This window comes from Diorhabda carinulata, chromosome 8, assembly GCF_026250575.1.
Source record: "Diorhabda carinulata isolate Delta chromosome 8, icDioCari1.1, whole genome shotgun sequence".
Taxonomy (NCBI): Eukaryota; Metazoa; Arthropoda; class Insecta; order Coleoptera; family Chrysomelidae; genus Diorhabda; species Diorhabda carinulata.
The window spans coordinates 17,886,075-17,899,658 of record NC_079467.1 but is presented as its reverse complement, the minus strand read 5'-3'; the positions used below and the strand labels follow the sequence as shown (position 1 = coordinate 17,899,658).

Here is a 13,584-nt window from a genome sequence, read left to right as displayed (position 1 = left end):
AGCTACGAAGCTAGTAGATGGTAGATAGTAGTCAAAAGCCTTCGATATGTCCGGTCCGATTACTCTGGATTCTCCATATTCCTCTATAGCTTCAGTCCATACATTAGTGACAAAGACCAGGAGAAATCTAGTTGATAAATGTTTCCGAAAGCCGTATTGATGGTCGCTGATGATGTTAGCAGACTCAAGATATCTCAAGATTTGCTGGTAAATGACCTTTTCCATGACATAGGAAATTGCTGGTACTTAAGCAATTGGACGGTTTTTTTTTCTTTTTTTTATATGGGAAAAGCTTCCAAATCTGCTGGGCAGAGACCTCTTTTATATGATTGTATTGATGGTTGGTTGGTTGTATTGATGATGGTATTACATCTGGACCAATGGCTTTATTGATATCCAAGTCTCTGAGAATTTTTGCCACATGTCGATGTCGTAAGTTCTATTTCTGGCACAGATGACCCGATTCTTGGCAGGCTCGGTGGTAGTTTTCCCCGCGAATCAAAAGATAAATTTGAGCAAATATGTGATCCAACAAATCCAGTTGGTTTTTTGCGATTGATCCATGCCATTTTTTTCTCACAATGTAGAAATTCAGAAAGAAGCTCTCGCATCAAACTAAATATTTCAATACTACGTATAGATCGTAGGGAAATAATAGAATAAATTACATAGAAACATTGTTATGCTGATTGGTATTTCTGGAAACTTTGGTTGATATTCATACTTAACACACCACTACACTTACACTATCCAAGACGATGTAATTGTTAGTAAAATGTATTTAGTATGTCTCAATTATAAAATTCAATTGAAATAGAGAAAAACATATTAGATACTCACGCTTCAATAGTTTTGTTCCAGTTGATTACGTAACCGGAAAGATTGAAGTTTTCTATTTGAATTACATGGACGTTTCCTCTTTCGCTGCCAACATAAAGCCATTTCGACTGTAAGGGAAGGTGCATGTAGGTAATTCTGCAACAAAACTTAATACAGTCACCTTCTATATATACATGCAGTTACATTATGCCAAGAAATTCAAAGAACATCGTACTATTAGCCTAGTTAGTCAAACGCTTGAGGTCTTTCTTAAAGTCATCCATCGTAGGATTTATAAAAAGCTGGAAGAAGATATAATAGATACACAGTTCGTCGGTTTAGGCATAAGGAAAGCTCGGTTTGTCTACAATACTTTGATGCAGCAATGTCTTGATGTTAACTAACGTTAAAGTTAATATATGCATCAGTTTTATCGATCAAAATAAGGTATACGATGAAGAGAGATACAAACAATTGATAGAAAAAACTTTGACACAAGAGATATATAACCAACTTGCACCTGAATCAAACTGCGTCTATTTGCATTCATTCAAACTTACGAATGCAGTGGAAATCAAGCGAAAAGCCAGACAGAAATGCATTTTTTCATCACTTCTATTCAACATCTAGTTAGAGGAAATCGTTAACCTCCCCTCGAAAGTAGTGCCGGAACACTACTGAACAAACTGCACTATGATGAGGACACAATATGCGGAAGGCTAAATAGGAAGAAAAGAATCAAAAGATATGACTACCTGGATACAAGTATTGAATGTTGTATCTACTACTATTTAGAAATAAGGATTCAAATTGAGAAAGTCCGTGCTTCGTTTATAAAGACCAAGAAGCTTTTCGGTAACCGCGATCTGAGCTTGGATGCTCAAGTGCTTTGTATTCCCAACACTTCTGTATGGTTTTGAAGCTTGGACTCTTAACGAATATGTGGACCTATCATAGGAATCTGAGAATATCACGGACAGATCATGTAGATGTTCTGAGAAGAATGGAGAAGAACGTAGAGATCTTTCATAAGTGCAAAAAGGAAGCAGCTGCCATATTCAAAATAACTATGATTATCGACTTTCGAAATAGAGATTGTACATAAGGAAAAAGAATTCTAAATGGATAAGGTAGTTCCTAAATATGTGCGAAGTTGGTACCGCGAGTGATATCAGAGGAGCAAAAGGCCAACCGGAAAGCATCTGCCAAAATCTTTTTGACACCACCAGGCGCTCAAGAGGAAGCATCACACGGAAGCTGAACAGCATTCCGTTCCAAGCTTTCCTGAAGACTTATGAAAACTGAAAAACTTGTTGAAAGCAGTGTATACAATCAGAAGGGTGCTACTATGAAAAAATTCTACTCGTTTTTACTATTTTTTTTTTTAAATTGAGGTCTATTATTTTCAGAACAGATCCTTGTACATAAATTTGTAATTAAAACTGGTATACATATTAAATTGTTTGAATTCTAGCATAATTTGTTGATTGTATTATTAAATAGCTCACCTATCCTTTTGGAATTTAAGACTTTGTACAATTTGCGGGATCCTTTGTCGAAAATTCCACAAGTGCAGTGTATCGTCTGCTGTTGCTGAAATAAGTGCTCCCTCGTTGACGAGAAATTGGAGGTGGAGGACGGCAGCAGAGCCCGGGGGACCATCCATATCGTGTCGGACATGAACGTCGACTCCCGGTTGACCCAATCTATTTCATTATTGTTAAGGAAAATCTCACAAAAACGATTTTTTGTTGTTGGAAATTAATTAATTAAATTCGTTTGAACATGTCTATGACTATTAGAAAAGTTAGACTCCTATATAGTATAGTTTATTAACATTATATTATCTGTAGACAATAGTTAAATTTTATAGGAACCAATTGATTAAGTAAAGTTACATTTGTATTTTTTCAATAGAAAATTTAATTAACTTGAAGATCCTTGCAGAAGTTGCTATTACTATACCTCTACCTAAACAGAAGTAGACTGGAAAGTCTAAAATTATGGAACGTACCTACACAGCTTATTTATACACATATTTTGTGATTTTGCCTAAGCTAAAGGCTTAACGAGCTAGGCAAGAATATTGAAGTTGCCCTACAATTCCAGGAAAGGAAATGAAATAGCTCGCTAAAGCGGGAGCAGACAAGCCTTTGTGGGACCTGAACCCTTCCGTGTATCAGTTATAGATCAATAGAAAAAGCATTGGAGAAGAAGGTAAGTAGAAGCAAAATCAATCAATGAGGCAATCAATAGGGGCTGAGACAGGCAAAGACTCCCTTGGAAAACTATAATCAGAGAAGTGAGTAAGAACAATTTACGAATACTAACAGAAGTCCTGTCGGAGCACTGTCGCTTCAGTAGACACCTTAAGACGCTAGACTAGCAGATAATGCGATTTTGTCGCACAGAGGACGAAACTTCTGTCCACATTCTCTTGAAGTGTAAAACACTAAGGAACTCCAGAACATGGAATGGAAGTGTAAGGAATGGAAGCCGAGGATCTTTGGCAGCGACAGCCATTTCACATTCTGGACTTTCTAAAAGGAATGGGCTTAACAGATTAGCTGTAAACACTGGTTTCCCCAGTATTGCATCAAGAAAGGGAGACACATTAGATCTTTTAGGTAGTAGTGTATATGATATCCCAATATCTGTGGGTCACAGTGTATATGATATCCTAAAATCTACAAACATACATACATACAATTTACTGGCAACATTGTAATAAAATTTAATTTGAATATGTTTCGGAAGCTGATACATCACATGAATATGTATTTGTATCTGTCTCTCATAAAGGGCACTAGCTGCACGGTTTGTACCAATTAGTATTCAACATAACTTTTTTAAGGTAACATTTATTAATAAAAATTTCGAGAGTTAAGCTTGAAGAAGACGTATATGTTTGGTTTCTTATTTTCCTTACGATAACTGCTGGATCTCTAGAATATTCTTTTCTTTATTAGTAGTTTCTTGTTGGTCAGAACAACTTTTTTGGTCTCTAGGAAATTCTCCTACATAACTCGTTCGAGCTGCAATAACATGTCGTTGTATTCAACATTCGATTATATTCTGATTAACAATATCTAATTTTACAAATAACAAACTTTCAATATAATTATTGTCAACTTATCGTCATAACTATCAATTAAGGACAGAATAGATATTTGCAGTCATCTTTCAACGCAGTATAAACAAAAAAAGATATTTTTTTTTTAAAGAAATGGTTGGTTATGGAAGCCAATATGCAGTTGTAGTGGAAAATCGAAGTTTATCACCATCGATGAAGAAAAATTCCTCCTCAGCGTGTTTGTTCTCAGTTTTTTAGTCTCTAAATGCTACATCGGTCCTACATGGAAGTTTGTGTTCTTCAAAATCAATATCATTATCATCCAAAACAGTTTACAAAAATTATATAACGTTATATGGGTGATTCCGTTCTAACTGTGATTTTTTGTATTCAAAATTTCAAGATTTTAAAATTTAACTTTTCTAACTTTTTTATGCATATTATTCATCTATTTTACTGTAAAAATAAAACTCTAAGAGGAATTTACTACAACTTCAAAGTATCACGAGCAAGACACAAATGTCGGATTTTGAGTTCCACGGTACTGACATGGTAACTTAAGATATTAAACAACAAGTGCATCAATTTTCCTCAGTTTGATCATAAACATTAGAATTTATAAGGTAATTAGTTTAAATCATTTGTTACGACAAAAAAAATTAATAATTTATCGGTAAATTCTAGGAATGGACATGACACGGTACTGACATGGTAACTTAAGATATTAAACAACAAGTGCATCAATTTTCCTCAGTTTGATCATAAACATTAGAATTTATAAGGTAATTAGTTTAAATCATTTGTTACGACAAAAAAAATTAATAATTTATCGGTAAATTCTAGGAATGGACATGACACGGTACTGACATGGTAACTTAAGATATTAAACAACAAGTGCATCAATTTTCCTCAGTTTGATCATAAACATTAGAATTTATAAGGTAATTAGTTTAAATCATTTGTTACGACAAAAAAAATTAATAATTTATCGGTAAATTCTAGGAATGGACATGACACGGTACTGACATTCAAGTGATGTAGTATAAGTTTTCTTTAAGTGGCAAGTTATATTGTATAAAAATAATGTTTAAATATCTTAAGAATTATTCAATTAACACAAAATTTTTATTAATTGATTATTAATTAATGACTAGTACAAAAAAACAATACAGGACATTGAATATCACAGTTAGAACGGAATCACCCATATCTCTTATTTAATATTACGAACTCATCCAAGGATATAGACCATCAAGCTGGTCCTGGTTTCATATTTTAATCGAATCTCAAGTTTACCGTGTCCTTTTTGTATTTCTTGGAAGAACGGTTTCTTTCTTTGTGGCATATTTACATTGGTTTTGTAACTGTTTTTATATAGAAAATGTCTTAGAAGGCTTGTTGTTTGTTTACAGCAAACTAGAAATGTCCACGAAATCTAAGATTCTGGAAAGTGATGATAATATATAAAAGGAGTCTATAACAACCAGACAGAGTCAGTAATTAATTTAATTTTATAATGAACGCATCGGTACACGGAAAAATATATAATAGAGTTAATGTTAAATAAATTAGTGTGTTAAATATTAGTGAATAGTTTAGTGCAGTTATGGACAAAGTACATTCATGACGAATCCAGCTATCAGTAGGAAGAAAGAGAGAGTCCCGTAAACGGATAAATAGATAAATATGATTCTATCTATGGTGAATCTAGCATCAACTGTCGTGCAGCGGAAATCTCGGGTAGTCGTATTGTTCTTATTGGCCTTAGTTTCATTTTGTATGTTCTCAAGGTCAGTCTCATAGTTAGTACATACTCTATGGATGTGTTGGGCTTGTGTTTGTATGGTGTTACATAACTCCACTTATGAAAATATGACTGAGAAAGAACGAAAGCGAAAACTGGAGTTCTACATAAAAAAACTGTCAGTTCAGCGAAGTATCTTTAAAAAGCAAAACACTTCTCAAAAGCTGGCTACACATGCCAGTTACATTGTAGCATTCAATACTGCGATTTTCTGATGGCGAATTTGTAGAAACTTGTATGCTTCAAGTACATTTTATGCACTGAGAAAACAAAGGATTTGGAGACAGTACTGAAAAAACAATTACTATTGTTGAAGTAATTCGTGAAACAGTTTGTCTCACAACTTCAATCAAAAATAAACGAGTTCAAATTCTGTTCTTTTGCATTGGATGGACATAATTGACTGGTATTTATAAGAGGTATTGTTGACAACTTTTGTCTAATTGATAAATTAGATCTGTTGTGTTTAGTCTTAGTCTTGAGTCTAAATATTCTGATGTACTTTACTATACTCAAATGAGGTGGCTCAGAGCAAGAAAAGTCGAAAGAATCTCTTTCATAGAAGAAGAAGGATAGACTCAGTGTGAACATTTGAAAAATATTACCTGGATTTCGGACTTTGCATTTTTTATAGATCTCGGTGACATCAATATATTGAACTATAAACTTCAGGAAAGAAATCAATTAATCTCTGTTATTTGGGCAATAATGCAGTCAAATCTATTTTCCAAACGACTAGTCAAGAATGACTTATCAAGATTAAAAACTATTGCAAAACAAACTTAAGAACTAGGAGAAAAACGTAAAATGTCTTCATGAATAATTTGAACGAATAATCAAAGACTTCAAGGTTATCGAACAGGACCTGGACAATTTCAGCATGCTGTTTTATGTAAATTGTGAATCAGTCAAACCAGAATAGCAACTCGAGCTGATTAACTTGCAATGTAACTCTGAATTTAAGCAATTATTTCTCAACGTTCCTAAAATTGAATTCTACAAAATCGTGTTTCTCAAACCTGATATCTCATGATCGAAAGATAATTGCGATGTTTGCATCTTCCTACATTTGTGAACAGGTGTTTTCTACTATGAAGATTCGCAAAACCCCCATTAGAAATCGATTGACTGGCGACAATTTAGCTACTCAATTTTTACCAGATTACGAACAACTTTTAGAAGCTTAGGCAAAATTTCATCAGTCATTTGCGCCATCATTCTCTTCTAAGCAATAATCAATTTTCGTAACTTCTTTTACTAACTTTCTAACATTGTAGCATGTATAAGTTGCGTATGATGTAAAAATCAAAAATAAAATTCATCGCTTATAATTTTTTTTGGCTCACCCACATAATTTATTGTTTTATCTGCCCTCCCAGCCCTAGCTATGAGGAAATATACGGTATGACGTATTTAAAAAAGTATAACTCAACTAAGAACGATCGTGTAAATATTAGTATATTTTCCAGATAAGAGACCTGCAATATTAGTTAAAAACTTTTTTTAGATAATTTTGGGATTATAATAAAAGCAACCGGAGCAATTTTAATGTGAAATGCCTCACGTGTACTTATACAAAATCAATAACCGGAGTTGATAAGCCCTTTTTCCGGCTAAATACACAGATAAAATCCGAAGTTTCCACAGGTTTGGCAGATGAATTTTTCTCACTAACATCATTCATTTTATATTATAAATCTTAAGAAAATAAGCCGTTGAAAATTCACTTTATTCTATCAATATTCTAGTTTATTAGACTGAAAATCAACTAAGTAAGAATGTGAAAAAGCACCCATTCACAAAGAAATCGATATTCCAGTGTCACTAATTTATTTAAATGAAAATTAAAGAATTTTGTCAATTTTTTGCATGTTTTTTTATTAATAAATGCAGTGGGGGTTTTTATTTTAGCCAATACAATTCATAATTGATAATAATTTTATTACATTTATTGAAATTTGTAGGTGGATTTACATTAACCATAACCCTAGACCAAGGACTGAAATTGAAGGAACACCAAGACGAAGCAGGCAAAATGATTAGCAAGATCCATAGAAAAACGGTCAAAGCTGGAACTGAAGACCAAGCTCCAACTCATTAGACCTCATCTTTATCCTCCTTATGATGAATGCTTCTACAGCATGGATACACACTGCTTCGAGTAAACGTAATAAGCTTCAAGTCGCCGCTTGATATATCAGAATCCAGATATATCCAAAGTTAAACCAAAAGAAAATAGGAGGAATGATAGAAGAGAGCGTCAGAAGAAGATTTCAGAAGTTTAAGATTCTTCTCATCATCCGACTGAAGTAGCTATAGGTCTGCATAAGCCAGGCATAAAAAGCTGAGAAACAGTTGGATCATGGCCAGCAGTTATGACAAATAGAGAAGAAAGAACAAAGAAAGGGTCCACCTATAAAAAAGGATAGCTTGATACTTCCACCAATAGAAATGAGAATTATAGGGCGTATCAGAAAATACTGATGTCCCTATCCAAAGAAATGCCAGCGGTGGATGTTCATTACAGCATAAAAAATTGAAAACGCATACTTGTTTTCTGTTTTGTAAGCTTTTAATGTTATATCGGTCCTATGAGAAAGTTTCTTGTGTGAACTTTTACTGTAATAACGGTCAATCAGTTTCTAGGGGCTGCGCCTGAAAAAAAAAGAGAAGAGGCGGATATTTTCTTTATAGTCATCGTTTTTCCACATATGCAGTTTGAAAGAGATGAGTTTGAATTATGTGTGTTTTGTGTCTATTTCGAAATAAGTTATACTGCAAATATACTGATTCTGGTCCGTCACTTGCTGTACAATCGTGAATCCTATCTTTACACTGCATTACTTAATTTTCAGAATCAGTAAACCATTTAATAGTATAGATGAACAAGAACATTACACAAAAAGTTAATCCGTTGGAATATCTAAATTAAATCGAATAATACTAAGAAATTAATGAAATACTTTTTCATTCATTTTATCAAATTATTCTTAAATAAAAGTCTTGTGAACGATAAAGTATGTGGCAACCGTGGCTTCAAGATCAACCATGTGCAAGTGTGGGGTGTATTGTCATAGCTATGAAGTTAAAAAATTGTTTCCCAATATTATTCTACTGTTATAGAATATCCACTGTATTGTATCTATATTTTGGCAACAAAAACAAGAAAATACAAAAAATTATCTTAACAACTTTTTCAGTGAAAGATTTTTTAGCTCAATGGGCCTTTGTATTTAATTTTACTGAAATTATATTCGCTTGTTATATTAAGTACAATTTTTAATGATGGGTTCCTTATCTACGTTTGAAAGCCGATTATAGTTTCACAACTCGAGAAAATATGTGATAACATTTTCACTTTTTGATAACCGGAATTATATTAAATGTATGTGAATCGTGTATTAATGAAGAATGTTGTACTCTTTTCTTTATTCAAAACAGTTTAAATGTATATGTGTATATTTAGAAAAGTTTTTATAAATTTTTCCTGCTTTCTCAGTCCTTTTCATTTTCACCACAATCGTTCTAGATTTAATGCTAACGACTTTTACCACATCCCATTTAAAAGGCCATCTAAAACACTTTGGAGTTTATGAGTTTTCCTAAAAAAAGTAACCGTTTTCTGTTGTTTACGTTGAATAATTTTCTTTCAAACGTTTGAGGTCAAATGAAATTGCTATCACAACATGTAAAAGTAAATTATAGTGCAGAAAAAATTAAAAAACACATTTCCATAGTTGATAAAAGAATGTAATAACTTGGAGAAAATTAGTTTCGATGTGTTTTATACTGAGTTTGACTCTCTCGAATTCGGGCTAATGGGTTACAATTTCACATGATCCTAGTTCACACAATTTCAATACCCCAGCTGAAAGATACGAATTATTCAGTTCATTAGTTAGCAGTAACAAAAAATGATAAAAATGTTTTTATCCACAAATATTGTGGATATTAGAGATAAGATATGTCTTGTACACCGCCAGACATTTTAAAATTAGCGGCTAACAAGTCAAAAGGTAAATATGATACAGTGTACAAAATTGGCAACTGGCATAAAAAACATCGTCTTTTTCTGAAAATGTTATCGTAGTGTATTTTGTTGAACTTGCTAAAAAATACAAGTCATCATCATTGTGGGCATATTATTCTATGCTGAAAATTACATTGAATATTTACCATAGTTTCACCTAGAGACTTACATGAAGTAACAGGCATTTTTAAAACGTCAGTCCGAGTGCCATCAACCGAAAAAATCTGAAACTTTTACGCCCGAAGAAGTTTATTAATTTATTAAAGAAGCGCCAGACCATACCTATCTAATGACAAAGGTATTCTTACAATAACGTAATTTTCAGCTTAGAACTTTCCAATTTAATCAAATTATTTTTAGGTAACCTTAATCATGGTGCTAATGGGAGCGTGCCGATCTAATGAATTATATTATATGAAAACTGAAGATATAGAAGATTACAATGGAGCTCTTTTAGTGAAAATACCTTTCACAAAAACAAAGATTCCTAGATCTTTTACTGTATAAGGTGAATTTTACGATATTTGCAAAAAATGCCCATCATTATTTTTAAATTATCAAAATGGCAAATGTACTGTTCAAAGAGTAGGCATTAACAAATTATCTTCTATGGGAAAGGACATTACTATGTTTTTAAAATTAAAAAATCCCGAATTGTACACAGGACATCTGCAACCAATTGCGTTAGCGCCGGAGGTGACATTACAGCAGTAAAGCAGTTAGGGGGATGGAAATCAACCACAGTTGCCGAAGGTTATATAGATGACAACATAACCAATAAAATAAAAAAGGAAATCAGATTTCAAACGAAATTAACAAACATTATACTAGCTCTAATTACAATGAAAAACCTTGTACTAGCTCTAGTGCCAGTTCAAGTCCCAAGATTTTCAAGTTGTGGATAAAGTATAGTATTCAACACGCGCATAATGCGCATCATTATACGTTTGTTGAATAATATACTATTTCTTATTTGATTTCAAAAGCTTCGTAACTTCGTATGAACATAATAATTGAAAATTACAAATTTTGTTTTTCTTTTTACAGTTTCTTCGGTCGATAATCTCCAAATTTTCACTTATAATCTCCCTAGAGCTTGAATTATTACCGGAAATTTTTTTAAAGTGCAAATTTCTTGAAAATTTCCCAAGGCCCTGGCCTACTTCATTTTTAACGTGCTCATAATAGCTTCACCTGTATGTGGGTTAGTTTGTTTGTTTGTTCATAATTCTACTTTGTGGTTTATTACTGTTAGTATATCCCACCTCTTTAATTACGTTCGTTAGTCGAGAGTTCTAAGGAGTCAACTTCCTGATTCTTCGGTGGTGGGTTCAAATCCCGTTCACGCCGTAAAAAAATTGTTTTTTTTTTACAAAGTATCACTGCAAATTTTCTCTTTACATCGAAACAATTTTACAACTGCCTGCCTGCCCTCCGTTGGAGATTTACTATACTACCTGTTTCACTATTACTTTAGAATTCGAATTTTATGTTGTTCGAGAAGAACTTTAGATCCGTGCACCCTCTATAGGAGATTAAAAATTCTAATGATTAGAACTTGAAGAAAAATTTTAATTTTTGACCATAAATCGAATTGAAAAGTGTGTTATGAATATAGTTTAAGAAAACTAATAAACATACTTCTAAAAAACACCAAAATTAATAGTTATAAATATTCATTTTTTAAAATACGCTTAAAACAATCATGAATCATGTTCCCCATGTACTTAAGTACCTGTAAGACTTTTTAGCCGAATTTAGCAGTAAATTTGAAACGACTTTCGTCAGGTCAAATAACTAATTTGGCTGAATTTACATCCCCCGTGAATAAATCCGGTTTTGAAAATTATTAGTTTTTTTAGAAACCCGTAATTATCAATTTTATACAATCTCATGAATACAATCTGGTATAATATAACTTGGAACCGTTTTTAGGACGGTTTAATAGTTCATCAAAGGACCGCTATTATCTCTCTCGAGGGTAAAACTTATCATTCAACAACTCTCCTAACAAAGGGAAGACTAATGATAATCTACAGGTCGGAAGAGGCCGCGAAGCGTATCCTTCCTGTTAGCAGAAGCATTCCATTCTTTCCTTTACCCTATTTCGCTACATATTTAACGGTATATATTTATTTACAGTGTGTTCATAAAAGAACAAGAAATATTGAGATTCTCGTTATGTTCACAAACATAATGGAACAGTTACAAATAATTCATTGAAACAAATTAGAAAATTGCCCCTCTGTTATAATAAACAAGTATGAAATTCCACAAAAGAATGAAGTCAAATATCTTGGAATCCATTTGTATGAGGTATATAAACATTATCAAGAGTTTTCCGTCAAAAGTTTAACATCATTGCAAAGGATCCAAAAGTCCTATCGGTTAAAAAAGAAATTAAAGTGACCAGTGAGTCTTCAGTCTCATCCTAATCAACAGGTCAAAACCTAGTGTCAGAACTTATTATACGAGGTAGACTCAAAAGACTTACCCCGTACGACATCTCTAGCAAATTTGAATATATTTTATATGGAATTTTAGTTAAAAAATATCCTCTACGTTTACTAGAACAACGCCAGACTGTATACAGCTCGATGAGCGAATTGGGTTTTCTATTAGTCGATTGTTAAATCTATTTTGCGAAAGAGCTATAGTAGCTTCCCTAGTTTTTGTAATTCAACTCACTATTACCAAATTTCCCTTACTGTACTTAAAGTACAATTTAACACATACAATTGATTACTGAATCGTTGAAAAAATCATTCCCATTTAGGTTGATTACAGCAGGAGATTTCGAAAAATACCCTTCGTTTAGTTCAATAGAACAATACACTCTAATTACAGGAATGTAAAACAAAAGAGAAAATTATTAACATAAATGAATACACTGTAAATAGGACATCGCGTGATACATGTACTTGTTGAAAAAAACTTTACGTGTATCTTAACACATTTATGAATGAAATAATACTAAAACAAAACATTTCATAGTTGACTCATTATATTGAGAATACTAAAAGTGGAAAAGAAAAAATGCAATGATATGAATTGTTTAATAACAGTTATTTTTTTGTAGAATCTATCCTATTTCTTCTAAAAATTCATTCTGTCTCTAGTCTTCTATGTTGTTTATGTTGTTTCTTTGATCTCTCATTCTTCTTATTTCTTTTCTTCTCTTTCTCTAATTTTGTTACAAAAGCTTTTTTTATAGTCCGGTCAAATCAGTAAAATTGTTTAAAATACAATTGAAAATAAAATTTTAATGTTCCCCATCATATTCAAGGTTAAAAGTCAAAAAAATGAGTTTTTCACGATTATCAGCAAAACAGTGAGTTTTAGCATAAAAATACCTCAGACAAAAATTGTGGATCAGAAAATTATCTACAAAAAACGTATTGATACATTTTTTCCTACGAGCAATCGTTTCTCAGATATAACGATTCAAAAAGTTGTAAAAGTTATAATGTTACAGATTTACTGTATTTAATGGATATAATGATTGCACGAGAAGTACCAAAGGTGCAGAACAACATCGACGAACTTTAGCAACATCTTCGTCAATGGATAATTTCTTACAAATAATCACAACAAGTCTCGGTTCATTTCAATGTTGTAAGAAAAGTTTACTGCTGAAAATATAGTGTTGAAACCTTTAAATACAATTTTTAAAACTTTTTGAATTATTATATCTCCGAAGCCGTGGCTCGTAGGAAAAAAAGTATACATACATTTGTTGTGGATAATTTTATGATCTATAATTTTCGGCTAAGATATTTTCATGATAAAACTCACCGTTTCGCAGAAAATTGCGAAAAACTCATTTTTTTGACCTTTTACCTTGAATAACATTTTTTC

The 13,584-nt window shown here is 32.4% G+C and overlaps 1 protein-coding gene across 5 annotated transcripts in view; it reads right to left on the bottom strand.

The window, feature by feature from the left end:
- LOC130897169 (syntaxin-binding protein 5) overlaps positions 1-13,584 on the bottom strand; it is a 273,488-nt gene that overhangs the window by 68,884 nt on the left and 191,020 nt on the right. For all 5 annotated transcript variants that reach the window (XM_057805885.1, XM_057805887.1, XM_057805886.1 and 2 more), the window contains exons 3-4: positions 2,328-2,525; positions 841-975 (exon numbers count right to left, since the gene is read on the bottom strand). In XM_057805885.1, the coding sequence (XP_057661868.1) occupies positions 841-975; positions 2,328-2,525 (333 nt within the window). The remainder of the gene's footprint in view (positions 1-840; positions 976-2,327; positions 2,526-13,584) is intronic.